The following is a 22,860-nucleotide window of genomic DNA, read 5'->3' as shown; positions in this document are numbered from 1 at the left end:
GTTGCTTTACAAGAGTAGTCTTTATTACATGCTTAAGAACAATCATTATTACACTACCTCATCAATATTAAATCATGTACTCTCTCACATCCCCTTTTTTCATAGCATAAACACAACCAGTATTAGGGGTAGGATGCTTATTTCAAAAGCACTTTAAAAAGGAAGGAGGGCTCAGGACTACACTATTAAATTTCACTTTTATCTTTATACTACCTAATTTCAACAACATGTGTAGGACATTGTTTTTGAAAGGAATACTTGTGGAGGAAAATATCTGACTGGAATCTTGACCAAATCTGAACTACCACTCTGTATTCTGACAAATTTCTAACAAAAGACACAGAACTATGTACTTCAAACAGATTTTATAACAGTTTATATTTGCACACAAATTCTGCCACATTGTTCAGCACCACCAAAGTGAAATTCTTTAATCTTTCACTGAAAATGAAAAACCCATCTGCCAACTGTTCCCAGTAGAAAACTGATTGTTCTACAAAATCAGCTGATTTAGTCAGGTAGGAACTAAAGTTTGAAAGATTGTCTTTCCAAGTTGTGATTTCATCAAATAAAGACCATTCTAGGAATATGGTAGGACTGAAGAAAATGAGAAGGCCCAGCAGAATGATTACCACAAATAACAGATAAAAGTTCCAAGGAATCTTGCTAATGAATGTGCCAGTGTCTTGAGGCAAAGAAAGTTTATCCACATCTACTAGTTTTATGTCTTCCCACTGACTGGTATCAAAGTTCTTCATTAAAGGGCTTGAGGGCAAATTTGAGGGAGGCAAAGGAGTTTCCTTGATGACTTTTATTTTCTCCCTGAACTCCTGCATTTGTTGCAGAAATATGATGGGTTCTGACACATCTTTGAAAGCCTCAGCAATGTTAAAGGCCATTCGTTGTTCCTGCAAGATGGTGTTGAGTTTGTTGATCTCTGGGTCATAGGCCTGCATAACTGCAAGTTTCATGGTCTCAAAGTCAGAAAGGATTTCATTCTTCTTTTGATCTAATGTGTGTTGTAACTTCTCAAAAAACTCCTTCACTTTATCTGAATCTTTAGTCAGCAACTGTAGAGATTTCCTTTTGCTAGTTTCCAAGGTATCCAAGCGAGAAAGAGCATCTCCCCGACGCCAGGTCTCAAAGCTCTGGAAGAGGGACTCAAAGGCATCCCTTTCCTGAGCATAGGCATCTTCGATAGAACAGAAGACATGCTTGGTGTGGTCACCACGAGTAGCACAGATCCCACAAATCAGCTGCATATCAGTCAGGCAGAAAATGTTGAGAGGCTGCCCCAAGTGTCCTTTGCACACTGGCATTTTGGGAGAGATCTTGATCTTGTTATACTTTTCCACAATACCCTTCAGGGAGTAATTAACCTGCAGGCTACTGACCCCGGTGGCTGAAGTTTCCTTGCGGCATGTGGGGCACTTGAATGGAGATGATCTCCACAATGAATTCCGCACGTTCCCCTCTAAGATCCCTTCTAAGCATTTTTTGCAAAAGTTATGCGAGCAAGGCAAAACTCGAGGATCGTCAAACAGACTGCAGCAAATTGGGCACGTGAGATCTTCTTCAAGCAGCTCCATCACATCTCCTACCAGAGAGAAAGAAACATTTTATTTTACTCCAGTAACCCCTTCATTTGGACTACGGACTAGTTAGAAGAAACTATCTTCACAGCCATTAAAAATGATTTTTCACTGAAATAACCAAACAAAGAAAATAAGTGAGAAATTTGTGAAGGGAATGCACACCAAAGCAGATTTAATCTGCTGGGACTAGAACACGCTCCTTATTAGTAGGGCTCCCTGTACACAAGGCCTTTGTGTGGGCTTTCCAACAACAGTCTTTGGCTGAGACAGGGTTAGGACTAGGACAACTGCAAGTTGAGCCAGCAGGACCCAACTGCTTGTTTTAAAACAGAGCTGACTACTAGCTGTCAGAAACAAAGCCACTCAGTGTCTGAAGAGAATGAGCTCTTTAGTCTGGGCCCACAATTATAAAATGGTATGCTATTTAAAGAAAGCAGCACAGAAATATAAATCCAAGCATGCACTGTCACGTAGACTTTTATTAAAAACTGGCATATTTTTCTATTTCAAAGGCAAGATTACAATTATTAAAATCAGAGGTAAAAACATAAAATGAGACAGCTGCAATTCATTCTTCCCTAGAGAATTAAGTGAATATTTTTTCAAACCACTGGAACAGTAATCAAAGCCAGTGGGGACAAACCTGGGCATCCCTAAGACTCTTCCAGGGCATCTGTGAGGACAATACTATTTTCATAGTAATACTGAGATGTTATTTACTTTTGGAACAATGTTGACAGTGCACTGTAAAAAGAGCAATGGTGAGTAGACACTGCTGGAGCCTTAGCAGGAATCAAACAAGGCAATAGGTAGCACCAAACTGGATTCCTGGTTATTGTATTCTTCACCACCACGTACCCACGGTGGGGGCAGGGGTGAGGGCAGCCAGTTTCATTTTAGAATGTTCTAGATTAAGCAGTAAAAATTACTCATTTTACTAAATCTTGATCCTTGTGGACATGTCTTTTTAATATTTTGTGTGACAAAATATGAAGTAACCACAAAGCATTTCTACTGCATGCCAGCAGATACTGTCTGGAGGGAAAGCAATTAGGTGATTGAGCTACAAGCTAAATCAGCTGCTTTTTTCGTGGAACACCATTTTTACTTGAAACAACAAATGACGAACTATGGCTGTGCAGACTTAGGTATCTGACAGATATTTTTTTGAAAATGAACAAAATGAACCCATCACTTCAAGGGAAACAAATGACAGTATTTCTCGCCAATGATAAAAAGTTGAATTTTTGAGTGAAAATTGGATTTTGGAAAACATATTTGTCACTTAAGAGCTTGTAATGAAACAAGTGGTGATATTAACATGTGGGCTTTGGCTTTTTTAGAGGAGAGATCGTGTATAATGAAATATGTCACTATTTGGAGATCTATATTACACAGTGAACTAATTGGTTCAAATCACCAATGCATGTTATAAATCATACATTCTAATACAGTTAAATATCTATATATAATACACATGTAAATAAAAGCTCTTGGGAGCCTTAGTTTTTAAGTGTAAAGGGGTCCTGCGACCAAAATATTTGAGATCTCTGACCTAGAGGATACCATAGAGAATACCAATTCTCAATTCAAGTTTATTCTTTTAAAATGTACACTTTAAAACTTTTATCCCTGAAGTTTTAGAACCAAAAATAGTGCTAAATATGTCCTCATTCAGTTTACTGAGGGATATATACACACACACATATCACATTACCACCAAAGTAACAAAATAGGGTCTACTAATCTCTATGCCATCTTATAACCAAAAGTAAATAATTTTTATTATATAATACTTTTTTTTAAAAAATATTTATTTATTTATTTACTTGGTTGTGCCGGGTCTTAGTTGAGGCAGGTGGGCTCCTTAGTTGCGGCTCACGGGATCCTTAGTTGCGTCTTGTGGGCTCCTTAGTTGCAGCTTGCCGGCTTAGTTGCGGCATGTGGGCTCCTTAGTTGCAGCATGCATGTGGGGCCTATTTCCCTGACCAGGGATAGAACCTGGGCCCCCTGCATTGGGAGGATGGAGTCTTAACCACTGCACCACCAGGCAAGTCCCAGGAAGTGAATAAATTTTAACAGTAATTTTAAGAATCACAATTGGAGCTACAATCTAGAAGATAAATAGTATTTAAAAGATAAGCTGAACTTGCAAGACTAATTAGTTTATGGTTTTCTATTAGGTTGTGAGAGATACATGTATAACAAATATATAATACATATATATGTAGAATTAAAGCAAAGAGTATTCTGTCAAATTTAGTGTTACACAGCAAAAATGGTGATGAAGCTTATTTTTCTGAAAAATCTTTTGTGACATGGCAAATCATACAACCTTTGAAAAGCACTGAGGAGAACGGCTACAGAGACTGAGGTTAGTGTGCTCTCTAAGAAGTTATCAAGCAGCTATAAAACATTCTGACTCTTTAAAGCAAAGAAGGAAAACTTTTGATGATCTTCCATCACTAGTCCTGGGGTTCTACACTTTATCACCTCCATTGATCTCTGTCATCTTTCACCTAAGAATTCTATGCTAAGGCTAGATTTTGGAGTAAACTGTAGGAAGAGGAAAGTAGTGGCAGCAGCATTCAATAAAGTAAACCTAATTTACTCATCCTTGCAAGGTTAACACTTCCAGAGAATCCTATCCAAGCACATTAAATAAATAAAAGGAAAAACAAAGGATACCAAGCTTTGTCATGAGAAGGAGAAAAAGGGCACCCAAGACAAAGAGAAACTTTGGAGAAAACTGAGGGACCAAGAAGAATTTTAAGGCAATCAAGTATGATCAAAAGGAAAATGTCACACACAGGAAAATTTAGAAATAATAAACAGTCATCCCAAAGCCACAATCAATTTACAGCTCTTAAAATGAACCAGAGGAAAAAAGTTGGTATTTGGAAAGTCCCTTTTTTAAAAAAAATTGCATCAAAATCATGGTAGATCCTATTGTTCCACTTTTCGTGATATAACTTACAAATTTTGGTTTATAATTTAAAGATTCTCATTTTAATCCACATTAAAACTAAACACTATTTTCTTTTCTTAGCTTTATACTCAAAACTTTAATCACAAAACTATGTGACCACTTCCACAGCTGACTTTTAGAGAAAACTGAGACATACAGCCTAACAACCCCAGAAACCATGGCAAGTTTGTTGCCTTAAAAGTTTTAAAGGAAAAATACATAATAAGGTTTTTAGTCTCACTAAGTGAAGGGTATGCTTTTCACAGTAAAGGAACTTATAGATCCTTTTCTTAAAGTGTGGCTAACACATAAAAATCTAAATAAATCAATTAAGCTTACTCCTTTGATGAAACCAAAGTACATATCCCCCCCTTCTGGGGGACAAATATAGATATCAAGAAATTTTATGTGAACAAAATTACTGTTCACCAGTGATAAAATTTCAACTTAACCAATGTCAAGTTAAGTATATAAAGGCAAATAAGTTTTCCAAGATTCATTTCTTCTTTTGAATTAAAAATTTCCCAAGATTTATTTATTTACTTATTTATGTATTTACTTATTTAGGCCACGCCATGCGACTTCTGGGATGTTAGTTCCCCAACCAAGGATTGAACCCATGCCCTCAGCAGTGAAAGCGTGGAGTCCTAACTACTGCACCACCAGGGAATTCCCAACAATTTCCCAAGTTTTATACCAACAAAGAAAGTAGCCAAATATATACCTAGTTATCTACCACCTCTCTGGTTTTCCACTTCATTTTCCTACCATATTTATACTTTAAAATATACTTTTTAATTTATGTAGAATAAAACTCACTCCTTTCAGTACGCCGTTCTATGAGTTTTGACAAAGGCACAGTTGTGTAACACCACCACAGATTTATTTTTAAGCAAACATTCAAGATATCCACACTTAAGGAAGACTATGAAAACTGTTTGATCAATACAACCTTGAGTAGGTATATAGCAACAACAGTCTCTGCAAATGAAAACGGTAACACAACAACCAGAATATTAAAAATGGAAAAGCCAACACTTATAAAGGAGTCATAAAATAGAAGTAAAAGCTAATATATATGACTTCTCCCTCCTGGAAGCCCTTTTGTTTTTATATGATCAACCCAAAATGATTACAATTGAACAGGTGCTCATTTTATTCACTCTTAAAAGGTAATTTTAATAAAACCTTTTGGGCTCCCCTGGTGGTGCAGTGGTTAAGTAATCCACCTGCCAATGCAGAGGACATGGGTTTGAGCCCTGGTCCGGGAAGATCCCACATGCTGCGGAGCAACTAAGCCCGTGCGCCACAACTACTGAAGCCCACGCGCCTAGAGCCCATGCTCTGCAATGAGAAGCCACCGCAACGAGAAGCCCGCACACCGCAACAAAGAGTAGCCCCTGCCCGCCGCAACTAGAGAAAGCCTGTGTGCAACAATGAAGACCCAACGCAGCCAAAAGTAAATAAATTTATTTAAAAAATAAATAAAACCTTTTAATTAAAAGAAACTTTCCTATTAAATCTTTGAACTTCATTAGTTGATAGCAATATAAAGTTCAAAATAATACCCATGATTTCTTTCCCAAATCCCATTACAGAAAAAAAAGAAAAGCCAATATATTATACCTTATATCTGAGAGATTTAAATCAAATTTCCATCCTGCTTTAAGGCATCTTTGAATTCAGGAATTTCAAAGCAGTATCTAAATACCTAACAAGTAACTAGATAGCAAATTCTGAAACTCACTTCATAGACAAAACTAAATTACGTGAGCTCTACTACACAGACAGCCACCAATCAACCTTATCTTGGAACAAAGCTTAGAATAAAAGAGCTCACCTTTAAAAAAAAACCACTTCCCCTCATCCCACTAGTTAATCTTATTTTCAAGTTGTATACTGTATTTTCAAGTAGTATACTGATATTTTAGTATGAGATCCACTAATAATCGTTTCTTGAAACTTACTAAGAATCTATTAACAACTATTGAATCTAGGTAGAGGATGTAGGGATATCTATTGTAATTTTTTTTTTTTTTTTTTTTTTGCGGTACGCGGGCCTGTCACTGTTGTGGCCTCTCCCGCTGCGGAGCACAGGCTCCAGACGCGCAGGCTCAGCGGCCATGGCTCACGGCCCCAGCTGCTCTGCGGCATGTGGGATCTTCCCGGACCGGGGCACGAACCCGTGTCCCCTGCATCGGCAGGCGGACCCTCAACCACTGCGCCACCAGGGAAGCCCTCCGTAATATATTTTTAATTTTCAGTATATTTGAAAATTTTCACACTAAAAAGTTGGAAAAAAAAACCTAAAGAGGGGACCAATAATAAGAAAAGAATATTGAGCTAAAAAAGTAAAACTTCAAAAACATTAGCTAACTATGATAAATTTCACAGAGAGTTTAATCTGCTGTAATATTGTTTTATCTTTTATAAAATAAAAAATATATTATTGGAATCTCTGGATCAAGGCCTGTGAGGAGACTGACATACTTGTTTTGCTCTCAGTCTATGACCTTTGACAAACCACTTATACATATTAGTTTTTCTCCTCATTGAATAAGTGTTTTGAAAGATATCTAACAATATATGAAAATTATTTACCAAGGGTTTTTTTGTTGGTTTTTTTTGTTTGTTTTTTTGCGCTATGCGGGCCTTTCACTGTTGTGGCCTCTCCATTGCGGAGCACAGGCTCTGGACGCACAGTCTCAGCGGCCACGGCTCATGGGCCTAGCCGCTGCGCAGCATGTGGGATCTTCCTGGACAGGGGCACAAACCCGCGTCCTCTGCATCGGCAGGCGGACTCTCAACCACTGCGCCACCAAGGGAAGCCCTCAAGTTTTGGGGTTTTTTTTTAATACTCTATATCAATGTGTTATTAACACCTCATTCTGGCTTTTAGAGACTGTTCCCAAACTTATATGATCCATAAAAGGATAAAGTGAGATTAAGAAAAAGACAAAATTTCTGATAACTTAAAAAAGGAATATTAAAATTAATATACCATATACTCCAATAAAGATGTTTAAATAAAACCTTAAGGAGCCATAAAAAAATAAAATAAATATACCACATATAGCATCTAAAATAGCTCATCTAATTGTTATGTGGCCCTTGCAAACAAAATATAATTTACCTTTGTGTCCATATAAGATATAAGTAACTTACCTTTTCTGGCATTATCCTAGAATAAGTAGTAGTCAAAATTTCCTCCAAGGTATTTCTAGTAGAATTCCTGATAAGTAGGGCAAAATAAACCTAGTACAGAAGGTCCAGCAGCTTGGAAGGCCTACCTACTCAGAAAATTCACAAGTTTTTGGACTAAGGTGACAGTCTCAAAAACAAAAAACTAGGTCATTACCTTCATAGTCCAGAAAAACTTGGAAAAAATGAGTTTTTTCCTTTCCTTCATTCTCTTCTCTGTGCCACTATTTTGCCTCGACTTTTCCTTTGTTTATTCTTCTTTTAACTCATCTTCCCCATTCTATTTCAAGGAATGCAATCTTTTGATTTCCTCTTATTCCTTCCTTATCTCACACCTCCTCTTTACCTTACTTCTTATGTTTCTTTCCCTATTTTCTTTTCCCTGTGTCACCTGATAATCACCCAAGATATTATTCTGTAATCCTGTAAATCGGCAGCATTAAATCAATAGTTTTAGGATACCAGCTAGATCAGATATCCCTATCCCATTTTTGTACAACTACTGAGAAATCTATGAGGACACCGAATGGTGGTGAATCCCATTCTCTCCCATCCAGATGAAATCAATTTGAATATAATGAGGGTCTGAATTTGAAGGAAACATACATATAGCCCAAATTATTCTCCTGGTCTGGTAGGAACCAAACCCAGATTATCTTTACCTGTTAAGAGTTAAAATTAACTTAAATTGGAACTACTGACTTCTGCAAAGGTTTTACAAACTAGAAATGTCTGGTTTCTTTTCTCCCAAATAAATGTAAACAGGTTTAAATGAAGGTAGCATAATTCTACCCCTAGAACAAATTGTCTTCTTTCACAACAATAAACTTGGCAATCATTAACCTAAATTATTATCCCCAACAGGTTGGTATCTATTAAAAGTTTTCATCATCTAGCTCTGCATTTGAGGTTAATTCCAGCTTTCAGAAAGTAATGTCAAAGTCTAGCATTCAGTACACAGCAAGCTGGATCTATGTAGATAGGTGAAATTATTTACGTAGTATGTAATACTGTGCCAAGTGAAAACAAGTATTTAGTGGATAACTAATAAGTACTACCTACCTGCTAATAAGCACTTACTTCTGAGATGGAAATGTAATTGGTGTGAACAAAGTTCCTTTTGCTCAGTGTAGAATTACATACGCATTTTATTCTAAGTAAAACTGATCTAGAAAATATTTCAAGTAGAAAGCTAATTATGCTAAACTTTAAGCAATTTTTAGGTTGGCTATATTCTATAATACTATGTTGGCACTCCTCACTCATATTCAATACTGCACATATGCAGGGGAAGAAAGGAAGAGCTCCTCTGGGAGTTTTAAATGGGGAGCCAGGTTACTGCCAAGGAGATACACTTGTGGTGCTTATGCCACAGGAAAGACAATAATTTAAACTATTGGCAAAAGTTTTCAGTTCAACTTTTCCTTAGAAATATATTTACATCTATAATGCAAATGAATTAGAAAGCATTCACATTATGGGAATTTGCTTTATATTTACAGAAGGCTTAACTGGAATGTAACTATTCTGTATGTCAAAGGACACCTGTTTTTAGTTAACTGTTATGAGTACTATTCCTCGAGCACCATTCTAGTATCTAAAAATCCCAAGGCAAGGTAATGACAATGGCAGTGTCTTTCACAAATAACAAAAATGGATAATCCAATGATATTTTAAAAGATGAAATATAAGCCAAAAGTCAATTCCTGCCCTAAATTCAGAAATATAGCACATTTACAAAGGTATTGTTACTATAAAAGGTGTGATAACTGCCTTACAAAAGGACATAGAAAGCTGACACCATACTGAAGTTGGAGAGGTTATCCATGCAAGTGGACTTTGTTTTTCTAAAATTATAAAAGTAATTTGTGATTATAGAAAATTCAGAAAATACAGGAAAAAAAGTACCCACAGTTACATCGGCAAGGAATAACCATTATTATTATTTTGGTATATTTCTTCTAACATTATTTTGGCACATTCCTCCCAATACTGTGTGTTTACACACACACATATTTTAACAAAACTGGAAGCATAACACAACTTTGTATCCACTTTTTTCACTTGTTTTATCATATGCATTTCCCCTATTGTTATAAATTCTTCTAGAACATGACCGTCTATCTCATGGATATGCTGTTTCTTATTGACTTTGTTTTGGGTGGATTATAACATTTTAATGAACACTCTGTAGAAAAGTCTTAGTCCAACTGTTAGGTGGGTCAAAGAGTAGGAACATTCTTAAGGCTCTTGAAAAGACTGCCAAGTTTCCCTCTAGAAAGGGCATACCACTTTCTGAACTCTGACCAATGACGTATGACAGTACTCCACCTCTCCATGCAATTCCCAACCTTACAACAGAATCATACTTTTATAGAGCTTAGTAAAAAATAAGAAAAAGGCATACTTTTTTACCATACACTTTTTTACCATACCTAAGTTTAAAATATAAAACAATTTAAGGCAGTTAATATTAGTATGTGTCTACGTATTACCAATATATAAGAATATATGGTGCTAAAAGTTATGGAGTAGGAATAAAACAGAAGTACTGGGCTTAAAAACATCTTAGAGATCATTTAGCTAAACACCTAACTTTACAAGTGAAAAAACTGAGCCTCCCCTGCTCCCCCAAATTGTACACAGCAAGCAAGGCATAGGACCTGAGTTTCCCAATTCTCAGACCTTAGCACTATCCAGAAAGTGGGTCAGGAATTCAGTATCCTCATTCATCAAATGGAAAACCTTAATCATGAGCTCTCTAAATCCCTTCTAAAAGTCTATAATTTTTACAAAGTAGGTTGTAACAGGTTCTCCAGTGAAGGGTAAAGAGCACTGAACCTGCATCTGAATACCTAGCTTTAAGCACTAGTTTTACCCTTCATGGAATGAGGATTTTTACAGTACCTACCTCATAATGTTCTTGGAAAGACTAAGTAATGTGTGACAATTTTGTAAACTACTGAGCTACATCAGTGTAAGGTGGTTTAATTACATATGTGTACAGATACTGTGAAAACTGTAAATACTCATTTACAGTGTTATGTTAGAGCATGAGTGTATTAACCAAGAAAGGTCCTAAAGGAGAGTTGGACTCCCTTGAACTGTAATTTCAAGGGAGGACAAAGTAAGTATTACATAGCATAGCAGGTACAAAGCATGTTCGTGGAAATGGGCATAGCTGAACAACAGCTATGGCAGAAGCAGGGCCAGGTAACCAATAAATGTAGAGAATGAAAATAACCTGGTGTTATGGAAGGACTTGCCAGAGAGGTTTAGTGCATCAGCTGGTGCAAAAAAGATGGTATTTTTAGGGAAAGATAGGAGAGCATGAAGAAACATATGTGCTTATTGTGCAAGACAGAAGTATAACCAATTAATCAATAGCTCCATCAAGTGCTACCAGAGGGAGTGGCTATGTAAAAGAAATTCTGCATTTAAAATACCTTTTATATAAAGGTCTGTAGAGTCAGAAAACTGAAGCCCTGTTGTATAAGCCCTAGCAGCAGTGACACAGAAGGAAAAAGAAACCTATTATCAAAAAGAAAGAAAAGCTGCTGTAGCCTCTTTTCCTTTGCAGTGTGAATCTCTGAATTATAGTATGTTTCAAATAATTGTCACATAAAGAATTTCCAAGTATAGAATCAATTTTTCTGAGTTTTGACAAAATATGAAAAGAACAAAGACCATCCATGAGGGTGGGAACACATACATTCTACACAGAGTTCAATTTTGAAAGGTTCTGGGCCTGACGAAATTGGGTGCTTTCTTTTTTTGTTGGTTTTTGTTTGTTTATTTGTTTTTAACGTAGGGAAAAGTATTGTAGTTTACCTCTGTCCCCTGCAAGCAGGTGTATTGGTCAGGGTTACAATTTCCCAGGGCAGAGCAATCAGGTTTTGGTTTTGTTTTTTTTTTTTCACGTCGTGACTGGAGGCTACTGTAAAGAAAGAACAAAGAAAGAGAGGGTATTATGCATTTATGTGCAAAGGGTCCTTAGTCTTCACCCTCAATTTTTTCAATCATCCCCCACAAATAAAGCCAGCCTGCTAGGACCTGATGAAAAAGCCAGGAGCATGGGAGAGGCTGGCCATCTCTGTGCTAAGGAGCTTCTCGGTTAGGGCGCCCTCCCACGGGGCCAGGCAGCCTCCCCAGGTTCAGTGCCAGGGGGTGGTCGCGTGCTCTGACTCCGGTTCATGGTCGCCTTTTCTTTTGTAGGTGATCCCGAGGCTCTGGAAGTGAACCCAGGCGTGTTGGGTAGCGGACCAGGTTTTCAGCAGCCCGGACACGCTGCCCCCGCCGCCCACCCGCACGCCGTTGCTCCCCATCCCCCCGTTCCGGGGCCTGGCTGCTTTCCGCTGTGCTGCCGGGACTGGAGCGCCGACGGAGCTCTCCGCCAGCACCCCCGACTCACGCAGGTGCCTGCCCGGCCAGGGCAAGTCCCCACCCCCCTTCCCCGTAAGGACCCGGGCGGCGGGTACTTATCTCGGACCTCCGGGGCCGCTGGAGGGGACCCACCAGGAGCCGCGCCGCGGCCAGTCCTCCAGCCGCGGGCACCGCGCGCTAAGAGTCGGAACGGCTGCAAAATGGATTCGCGGCGCCGACGGGCCCCGCCCCAAGGCCCTCCTCCCCCGGCACCTCGGTCCGCCTCCGAGGCTGGGCCTCGCCTTTCCTCCGGGGAGGGAGTGGGTGAGGGGAGGCGGGAGTCCTTCCGGTATCTCCAACCGCCACCGATGACCGCCGCCGGCCGCGGTGCGCCTGGGAGAGGGGAGGGCTCCTGGCTGCTGGCTTCTCTCCTTTCCAGAGGGGCTGCGCGCGCCCGCGAAGCGCCGTGCCCCGGGCGCCGGGAAGGGGACGTGGATCGCGCAGACCCGCGGGCTCGGCCTGGACCGAGCGCGGGCGACGGGAGGCGGCGTTGTCCCCGGTGGAGCCGCCTGGGAAGAAAGCCGGCGCGCAACAAGATGGTTGGGTTTGGATTGTTGTACTTTTTTTTTTGTTCGTTGCATTTTTAGGAACAAAAAAAAAAGCCCAACCCTTCACACCGCTTCATCTGCATCTCTCAGGACCAGAGGCCCGGCCACAGCGGCTTGGGGGGACGGAGACGACTGTCCGCCCCGCACCCCACAACCCGGGGTGGGTGGGGCGGGCGCCCGCGCTGCTCCAGCCGCAGCACAATCAAAATAGTTAACTACTGCACCCACCCACACCTTGCATCTATGTATTTCTTTGCAGGCTTTAGGCCGAACACTAGCCACCCAATTCAAGGTTTCTTTTTAGGAAAAACACCACTGCCCTTTTCTTTGGAGAGAAAGAAAAACTCAAGTATGGCTCTAAATTATCAGCCGCTAGCCTGACTCACTCTTCTGACGTCCGGCGCCCTGTATAGGGACCTTCTCTAATTAGCAAACGCATTAAGCACTTACCAAGGAGCGGTTGCAAGAAGATTGCAAAGATGAAAGAATTGCTTCTCCAAAACTTGCCATCTTGGGGGATGTGAAGCATGGACAAAAATCACAGAATATGCCCTGGGGTTGAGTTCGCCCCCCACCCCCGCCCCACTTGGGGAAGTCTGGGATTTGGAAGTAGAATTGGGGGGAAAGGTATTAAAGGTCTATTTACAGTACTTGGACCCGGTGACTAATAATACTAGCTCAAACCCCATAAAAAGCTCCTCCCCACTCCCTTCTGAGATGTCCAGTTCCTCACCATGCCCGGGGTCCCTTAAATCCAGTTTTGTGCGTGTCTCCCTTAAACCCAATTTTGCCTTTGAAGAACAGTTCCTATATTTATGTCATTTTGTCTGCATAAGAACACTGTGGAATGGAAATTATGATCTTCATCCTATAGATGAGGAAACGGATGAAGTGATTTCTCCAAGGCAAAAAACAAGAGGCAGCGCTGAGACTCTAAAGTCAGGTTCCAGGTACACGGTCTTTCTACAGCACGGTAACTGTCAGTGCCAACGAAAACTGCAGCCCAGTCTCCTACTAAATAAGTGTTATTAAAAGAAAATCAAACTCCTGATTTGTAGAAACATTTTGAATACCCTAATATTAAAATGATACAAGAGTGAAAGGTTATTAACTCATAAATCAGAAATTGTCTTATGTGTACCTGGTTGTTGGTAGATACTAATTAATTAACTTATAACCAACTAAATGTAAAACGTTGGTTAAATCTGCATAGAAATCCCTAGATTGTTAACAAAAAAATTAACTACTAAGAGACCATCATATATTAAACTCTCTTACGTGTAGAAAAATAGGGAAGGAAGAATAACCTATTTTCCCTCCCATGGTCCTAATAAAACAGCCAATCAGGGAATCACCACATATAGTGTGACTAGAAAAAGAGATTAAAACCTGCATGCACGGGGCTTCCCTGGTGGTGCAGTGGTTAAGAATCCGCCTGCCAGTGCAGGAGACACGGGTTCAAGCCCTGGTCCAGGAAGATCCCACATGCCGCAGAGCAGCTAAGCCCGTGCACCACAACTACTGAGCCCGTGTGCCACGACTACTGAAGCCTGCATGCCTAGAGCCCGAGCTCCGCAACAAGAGAAGCCGCGGCAATGAGAATCCAGCGCACTGCAACGAAGTGTAGCCCCTGCTTGCCGCAACCAAAGAAAAGCCTGCACGCAGCAACAAAGACCCAACGCAACCAAAAATAAAATAAATTAAAAAATTAAAAAAACCTACATACATGGATTAAAACCCACCCACACAGCTACCCCCTTCCTGGAAGAGCACACTATAACTAGATCCCATACCGAGGGACTGTCAAAATTCTTATCACACTGGAATTTCCTTTTATTGACTGTTCTTCAAATAAGCAGACTAAGCTTAAGACTGGAACTCGTATGTCACCACAGCAATAAGATGTAGTCTTATGTAAGTTTGTCTTTTGTGAAAAATATATTTTTACAGGTAGAATTTCTAATGTTATATATTTGAAATATATATATACACACATATACTTATTTTTGTGATTTATTTCATGGTGTTGTTTTTGTCCTCAGCCTTGACAAAGGTGAAATCCGCCAGCTTTCCTTCCATCTACCAAGACGTGATCAGATGTTCCATAACAAAAGGGACAGTGCCAAATTTGGTGTACACTGAAATGTAAATTATCAGAATGGGGAACATCTAATAATTAAGACTGGAGCAGTTATGTGCAGGAGAGGGGTGCTGGTGAGCCTCCTTAGATATACTGGAACATTTCATTACTATTCTGTCCTTCCCTTCCCAATACCTGCCAAAGTCATGAATGCAAGCCCCAACATTCCCCAACGACAATTCCTGGCAATACAAGGCACTGACATTGCAAGGTGTAGCAAAAAGAGCAGACACTTTGGAATCAATTCTGCATCCAAACTCTAGCTCTGCCATATACAAGTTGTTCAAGTTACTAAGCATCTCTAAGCCTCAGTTTTCTCTTCTGTAAAATGGGGATAATGTTTCACTTGATTTTGAAAATCAGATAACATACAAAGCAACCAACATGGTATCTGACATATAGGAGGTACTTAATAAATGGTTGCTACTGCTATATGGGAGAAGAAAACCATGCTGGTTTTGAATAACGGTTGTTTTGGATTTGTAATGTGAGGCTCAAGCACAATAGTCTTAAGCAGAGCTAAACTGCCTACGTAGTAGAGGAAGCTAGCACCATAATTTCTGCTTTTTTTACACCCAGTCCAGGGTGGCCTTTTATTTTATTTTATATATTTATTTATGTATTATTTATTTATTTTTGGCTGCGTTGTGTCTTCATTGCTGCGTGCGTGCTTTCTCTAGTTGCTGAGATTGGGGGCTACTCTTTGTTACATCGCGGTGGCTTCTCTTGTTGAGGAGCATGGGCTCCAGGCACATGGGCTTCAGTAGTTGTGGCGCGCAGGCTCAGTAGTCGTGGCGCACGGGCTTAGTTCCTCCGCATCCTGGACCAGGGCTTGAACCCGTGTCCCCTGCATTGGCAGGCAGATTCTTAACCACTGCACCACCAGGGAAGTCCCCAGGGTGGCCTTTTAAAAGCATTTATCTTTCCACTGCTGTACCTCCTTCCTTGTGCTTAGGGAAAGGAGAGGAAAAGGAAAACACATCTCACTTAATGAAAGGAAGACTCTGCAGTGTTTTTTAAAGCTTTACAATTTCAGTGAAATTGTTGGAACATCCAAAACATTCCATTAAAAGGAAAAGAATCTACCTGTAAAAATACATTTATCACAAAAGACAGAAACTTACCTAAGACTTGATGAAATTAAAGGAATTAGTCCTTGGTTTGAAGAAAATTACAGGTTGCATATATTTCAATTGCACAGTGAAGATCGTGCATTAGATGGAGCAAACAGCAATATCAGTTAGCTTTGGGAGAGAATGAGAGATTCTTAAGCAACAGTAAACTTGGCCTTTAGTTGTGCCGTTTGTTTAGATGGAAAAATAAGTTATAAGAATAAAATGTCAGAGGTAATTAAGATGATATTAACATATGCTTATAATTATATACTCAGGATTGTGCTAGGCACCAATGACACTAACTGAGGAATTTCCCATTTGGTTGAAGAGAAAAGTCTTAACAGCATGAACTAGTTCAGTAATAGTGGCTGTTTAAGAGTCAATGTGAGTGGTGTGGTGAAGACAAGAGCAGAGGAAGGCATGGAAGCATCACGAAGATTTCACAGGGGAGGTGGGAGTCAAACAGAATTAAAGATCATAGGATTTGAAGGTAAGAGGAAGAGCAGTGGAGGTGAGGAACACAAGTTCAGGGTGGGAATTAGCTTCACTGATACTGAGTCAGGGAAGAGCATGGCCTAGTTTGGAAAAAAAGTTTGAGGCCAAATTGTGGAATGTTTTGATGTCAGGATAAAGAGTTGAACTTCATTCTGTAGGAAATGGGAAGCCACTGAATAATTACGTATATGGCACTAACAAGATGAAAACAGAATTTTGGGAAGACTAATCTGATAACAGGGTCCAAGATTTGAGGGGGAAGAAATTTCCTTTATTTTAATAGTTTTGAGGTTATTGAAAATTATAGATTTTTTTAATGCAGTAATGTATATAAAAGTACAACATATGGGCCTAGGTTAAATTCCATTGGACCATTTAATTTCAAGTGTATTGTTTACTAAAATTTTCAATTTGTAAATAAAATGTAATGAATGTAGAAAGAATTAACGATGACAAATACTCCTAAAGTCCTATGAGAGGAAATTATGTGTGTGTATATATATATATATATATATCAATCCTATATAAATTATCTTAATATAATGATCTTAACTATATTGTATGACTAAAGTTAGTATGTTGCTTAAATATTAACTACATTTTAGAGTACGCCTCACTAGAGCTTTAAAAATCATTACATATACTCTGAAATGTGGTGCTCTGTTTTGATATTTTTAACAATGATTACACTCAATTATGTTAATAATTTTTTCTCTAAACTTAATTTCCATACATGTAGAATTTTATTCTTGATGAAAGTCACTTTATGAGGGCCTTACGAAATGACTCATTCAGGTAAAGACTACTGTTGTATAAATATTTGCAGTTGTTTAAGAGAACTTGATTTGTAGAAACTGTTTATTTTGGAATCTTTGTGTAGCGTTCACTAATCATTATGTGCTCTAGTTTTATCTTGAAAAATGTCAGTTATAATAATAAATTGTATAATTTCAATTTAGAAAACTACTCTCACCCTGCTCTATGAGACATTTTTAGAACATTTCTTCTACAAATAAAGGTACAACAGTTTTCTATTATAGTTTTCAATAGCTAGTAGATTCCTGTACTTTCTTTATCTTAAGTAAAGGCAGTAGTATATCTCATAGAACTTTGGTTCTGAAGGTCTAAATTTATCAGATACCTACCTATACAGCATTGCACAAGAAATCCATGCTTCTGTTTTTTAACATGAGTCCAATTGAGTCTCTCTGATATCAAAGCATGTGGTAATAAATGCCTTGTCAAAAATGTATTTAACTTATAATGGTCTTGTTGTTTATAACACTGTGCTAGTTGTTGCTAGAATGTGGCCGGATGTCTGGGAACTTGCGCTGGATCTAAAGCAGCCCACACCCCTCCCAGTCAGGCAAAAGACACAGACAATCCAGAAGATGTGTGAGACTCGTTATACAATATGAACACAGGTTAGGCATTTTGTGAAGGTCATTGACCTCTGTGCTGTGAAATTCAATGTACATTTTTTCAGTTCTCATTTGCTTTGATCTCTTAGCAGCTCTCACTGCCTCCTCCTTAAAAGGCCCTCTTTCCCTGGCGTTTAGTAACATCATGCTCACACCGGGCTTTTCTTTTTCCAGCTCTTTCAGGGACTCTTGCTGGGTTGTACCCAGCATTTAAGTTCTGTAATTCTTTGAACACTCAGGTTCAAGACATTGTCAGAACTTCAGCTAACATTTAATGACTCTCACAATCCCTGTAAAGCAGGGATCACAAACTGTTAGCCTATAGTTACACCATTTTTAAATTTAAATACACTTTAGCGAGGCATGCCCCTTCCTCCTCTCCCACAGTCCTCCCTCTCTGCAGGCATTTGTGTTAGCCGCTGTGTTGTTGCTCGAGGCCCCTGCTCCTTCCAGATTCAGGATTCCTGCTCCCGAAGTCCCTTCTCTCCTGAAGGAACCCCCTCACCAGCCACCAGATTCTTCTTCGTCATCCTCATCCCCCAAGCACAGCACAACTGACACATCCCAGGTATGTCAAGCTTTCCAAGAAGTTCCAGGCCAAGGTCAGATCCCTCATGATCATCTCATACCATCATCCCATGCTCTTCTTCCATTGCACACGCTAAAGTTTGTTATTATATATTTATTTGTGTAATAATTTAATAATGTTTCTCTCCCCACTTGACTGTAAAGTCCATAAAGTCAGAGATTGTGTGCGTTTGTATGAGTGTGTTTATCCGTGTTTTCTCATCATTGCAGCCCCAGCACCTAACCCAGTGATAATAATTGTTTTTTCATGAATGTTTTAGGGAAGTAAGAATTCTCTTTTTCAGAGATTAGTGGTATATTTCAAACTTCTAAAAATTACCTGTTAACACCAGATGAAATGGTAATGTATTCTGAATTTTATTCACTTAAAATAGGCACTCTAATATATTTTATTTTATCAAAACAATATTTTCCCTCTTTATCTGCAAAGCAAAGTTTTCCATACTCCTCCTATAGCTTACACAGATGTGTCAGTAGTCTTTAGTCTTTTACAGTAGAGCTTGTCTCTTAAAAATGAGGATAACTTGGGAGTTCCCTGGTGGTCTATTGGTTAGAATTCAGTGCTTTCACTGCCGTGGCCTGGGTTCAATCCCCGGTCAGGGAACTGAGATCCTGCAAGCGTGCAGCACAGCCAAAAATAAATAAAGAAAGAAAAATTTTTTTAAAAAAGGATAATTTTTTGAATAGTCCATCAGAGAATTTTGCTCCGGACGCGCAGGCTCAGCGGCCATGGCTCACGGGCCCAGCCGCTCCGTGGCATGTGGGATCTTCCCGGACCGGGGCACGAACCCGTGTCCCCTGCATCGGCAGGCGGACTCCCAACCACTGCGCCAACAGGGAAGCCCTTTTTTTTTGTTGTTTGTTTGTTTGTTTGCGGTACGCGGGCCTCTCACTGTTGTGGCCTCTCCCATTGCGGAGCACAGGCTCTGGACGCGCAGTCTGAGTGGCCATGGCTCACGGGCCCAGCCGCTCCGTGGCATGTGGGATCTTCCCGCACTGGGGCACGAACACGTGTCCCCTGCATCGGCAGGAGGACTCTCAACCACTGCGCCACCAGGGAAGCCCGGGAACTTTCTTTTTAAGCATAAAAATTAAGCAATACGCCATAAAAAAAAAAAAGACTTAATGATATGACTAAATAAAAATGTAAAAAAACCTTTCATGTTAAAAATACAATATAGTGATAGTAGTATATAACTATTAAAAGAAGTTATAAAGCAGTACGTATTAACAATGAGATATGTATAAGATATAATAAGTGAAAAATCAAGTTAAAAACAGTATATATACTATGATTCCAATTTTGAAAGGAAATGTAATTCATAATATATTGATAGGAAAAAACATTTGGAGGAATATACACCAAGTTATCAATGTGAGAAGATGGAAATGGGAAATGTTCAGTATCTATGTTTTATATTATTATAATTTTTTTGTATTTTTACATCGAGCGTCTATTACTTTTATACTGTATAAAAAAGAAAAAAGATAAATTTGTAAAAAACACAAACTCAGTTAGAACAAATACATGCAATATATATGACTATGTTCTCTTCCAAATGAATAACAAATCAAACAAAAGGTAGAAAAACAAGCCAGGAACACGAAAAACAGGACACAAAAAGAAGAAATACAAATGACTGATAAGCATGCGAAAAAAATTTCACTCTCATTGATAAAGAAATACCAAGCAAAACACTTATACAGCCTTTTTTTAATGACAAGTAGGCCAGCATTGAGTGGTACAGGCCATCCTGTTTGCTGCTGGAAACCAACATAGATGGATACAACATTTTGGAGGACAGTTAGGTAATCTGTATCAAAAACACTCAAAACATATATACTTAATTCAACTTCTAGAAATGTATCCTAAGAAAAGAATCAAAAACATAATTTATATAACAAGGATATTGTTATGGAACTTTCAAGGGAAAATTAGAAATATCCTAATTATCCATCAAAAGGACATGAGTTATATGAATCCTGGTACATTCAAACAAAATAATAATATGTAGCCATTTAAAAATCATGTTTTAGAAGGCTATTTAACAACTTGAAAAATTCTGTTATTATGTGAAGAAAAGCAAATTTCAAAACTATATGTAGCATGATACTGATTATTTGTGTGTATGTGTGTGCATGCATATGCACATATTAAAAAGCCATGACACGATTAACAGTTGTTATCCATAAATAGTAAAAAGTGAGAATGATTTTTATTTTGTCCTGATTCTTTAATGAATTTTTGAACATTTCTCTAATGGTTATATAATGTGTTACTTTTATAGTAATAAAAAAGAAGTTCTTTTAAAGTTGCTGGCCCATGCTTTGGAAAAAAGCTTGACCGTTCCTGTAAAGATTAAACATAGAGTTACTGTATGATCCAGCAAATCTACACCTAGATGTATACCCAAGAGAACTGAAAGTATATGTTCACGCAATAACTTTAACCTGAATGTTCATAACAGCATTATTCAGGATAGAAAAAAAAAAAAAAAAAGGAAGCAACTCAAATGTCCATCAATGGATGAGCAGAATGTGGTATATACATACAATGGAATATTATTCAGCCATAAAAAAGGAAAAAATACTGATTCATGCTACAACATGGATGAACCTTGAATACATCATGCTAAGTGAAAGGAAACTGACAAAAAGGCCACATATTGTGTGACTCCATTCAGATGAATTGTCCAGAAGAAGCAAAACCATATAAACAGAAAGTTAGCTAGTGATTTCCAGGACTGGGGAGAGGGAAGAATGGTAAGTGACTGCTAATGGTTACAAGGTTTCTTTTTGGGGTGATGAAAAATTCTGGAATTAAATAGTGGTAATGGTCACACAACCTTGTGAATGTACTAAAACCCACTGAATTATACACTTTTAAAAGGTGAATTTTATGGTATATGAATTATATCTCAATTCTTAAATATGGAAAAAAGTTTATGGCCCATCAAAGTTTCCTGGAGAAAAAGAATAGCGCTTAAACGTATAGAGTACTTTATATATAAACAACCTACAATATGGTTAGCGCTATGATAGAGGGATGGAACATAAAAAATAAAACATCTAACAGTACCTGGGGGTTAGAGGAAGTTTCCATTAAAACAGAGATTCCTGAACTTTTTTTAAAAATTTATTTATTTATTCATTTATTTAATTTTTGGCTGCACTGGGTCTTTGCTGCTGCACGCGGGCTTTCTCTAGTTGCAGCGAGCGGGGGCTACCCTTCGTTGCGGGGCACAGGCTTCTCACCGTGGTGGCTTCTCTTGTTGCAGAGCACAGGCTCTAGGCACACGGGCTTCAGTAGTTGTGGCACACGGGCTCTAGAGCGCAGGCTCCGTAGTTATGGCACATGGGCTCAGCTGCTCCGCGGCATGCGGGATCTTCCCGGACCAGGGCTTGAACCCGTGTCCCCTGTATTGGCAGGCAGACTCCCAACCACTGTGCCACCAGGGAAGCCCCGAGATTCTTGAAGTTTTTGAGAATAATAAATAAAATAACCTTTATTTATTAATCCATTTAAAATAATAATGATCCATTGCATTACTCATTCCTCTCAATGATGACATCTTATATAACCATAGTACAGTACCAAAACTAGGAAATTAACATTGACAACTAAATAGACTACAGGCTATTCAGGTTTTACCAGTTTTAGCATGCACTCACTCTTTAAAAAATTTTTGTAATTGAAAGGGCAATACTGGGACTTCTCTGGCAGTCCCTAGCAGTTAAGACTCCATACTCCCAATGCAGGGGGCATGGGTTCGATCCCTGGTTGGTGGAACTAAGAGCCCACATGCCACGCCATGCAGCCTAGGAAAAAAAAAAGAAAGGACAATACAACAATATTAAAAAATTTTAAATAAATGATTAGAGGGAATTCCCTGATGGTCCAGTGGTTGGGACTTCGTGCTTCCATTGCAGGGGGCACAGGTTCAATCCCTGGTCAGGGAACTAAGATCCCGCAAGCTGTGCAGCATGGCAAATAAATAAATAAGTAAACATCTTTAAAAAATTTTTTTAAATAAAATAAATGAGTAGAACTACCTATAATCTCACATTAAAACCAATCGGATTACCTTATATAGAAATACATTAAATTTTTATTACAAAATAGTTTAAATATACAAAAAAGTGGTAACATAAAAAATAGCCAGGTACCCACATTATCTCCATGTATGTTTTTACACTTTTACCACATATGTAAATATCCATGAAAATATGTTGTATTATTTTGCAAGTTTGAAAATCTTATATAAAAGTTGTATCACAATACACAAGGATGCATCTTTTAAATATTGGGTTGGTCAGAAAGTTCATTCAGGTTTTTCCGTAACATCTAATGTTTCTATCATAGTAAT

The 22,860-nt window shown here is 38.8% G+C and overlaps 2 protein-coding genes and 1 long non-coding RNA gene across 5 annotated transcripts in view; 2 read left to right on the top strand and 1 right to left on the bottom strand.

The window, feature by feature from the left end:
- The window catches only part of LOC114888012, a 35,463-nt gene extending 28,819 nt beyond the window's left edge, over positions 1-6,644 (top strand). Inside the window, exon 8 of the long non-coding RNA XR_003791682.1 lies at positions 5,131-6,644. This is a non-coding gene — a long non-coding RNA (uncharacterized LOC114888012). The remainder of the gene's footprint in view (positions 1-5,130) is intronic.
- TRIM13 (tripartite motif containing 13) lies at positions 2-12,353 on the bottom strand. Of its 3 annotated transcripts, none has more exons than XM_029209859.1 (3): positions 11,818-12,006; positions 11,596-11,701; positions 2-1,597 (listed from the first exon to the last, which is right to left on the bottom strand). In XM_029209859.1, the coding sequence occupies exon 3, from the start codon at positions 1,587-1,589 to the stop codon at positions 366-368; it is 1,224 nt and encodes a 407-aa protein (XP_029065692.1). In that variant the 5' UTR covers positions 1,590-1,597; positions 11,596-11,701; positions 11,818-12,006; the 3' UTR covers positions 2-365. The 3 variants fall into 3 exon arrangements, with proteins under 3 accessions (XP_029065692.1, XP_029065695.1, XP_029065693.1); XM_029209860.1 differs by lacking the exon at positions 11,818-12,006 and adding an exon at positions 12,254-12,353 and having other exon boundaries at positions 4-1,597; XM_029209862.1 differs by lacking the exons at positions 11,596-11,701; positions 11,818-12,006 and adding an exon at positions 3,425-3,516.
- LOC114888011 lies at positions 11,941-15,542 on the top strand. Its single transcript, XM_029209864.1, has 2 exons — positions 11,941-12,179; positions 12,774-15,542. The coding sequence occupies exons 1-2, from the start codon at positions 11,958-11,960 to the stop codon at positions 13,113-13,115; spliced, it is 564 nt and encodes a 187-aa protein (XP_029065697.1). The 5' UTR covers positions 11,941-11,957; the 3' UTR covers positions 13,116-15,542.
- The last annotated feature ends 7,318 nt before the right edge of the window (positions 15,543-22,860 follow it).

The sequence above is a fragment of the Monodon monoceros genome, unplaced genomic scaffold (genome assembly GCF_005190385.1).
Source record: "Monodon monoceros isolate NGI ecotype Baffin Bay Population unplaced genomic scaffold, NGI_Narwhal_1 Super_Scaffold_8, whole genome shotgun sequence".
Taxonomy (NCBI): Eukaryota; Metazoa; Chordata; class Mammalia; order Artiodactyla; family Monodontidae; genus Monodon; species Monodon monoceros.
The sequence above is the reverse complement of the archived record's forward strand: the minus strand, read 5'-3'. Positions and strand labels throughout refer to the sequence as shown.

What these genes read in the sequence shown, in the direction of transcription:
- TRIM13 (XM_029209860.1), bottom strand. Translation starts at nt 1,589, where the DNA reads ATGGAGCTGCTTGAAGAAGATCTCACGTGCCCAATTTGCTGCAGTCTG.
- LOC114888011 (XM_029209864.1), top strand. Translation starts at nt 11,958, where the DNA reads ATGGTCGCCTTTTCTTTTGTAGGTGATCCCGAGGCTCTGGAAGTGAAC. An exon ending in AGCACCCCCGACTCACGCAG is followed by an intron (nt 12,180 to 12,773) that starts GTGCCTGCCCGG and finishes TTGCATTTTTAG; the next exon opens with GAACAAAAAAAAAAGCCCAA.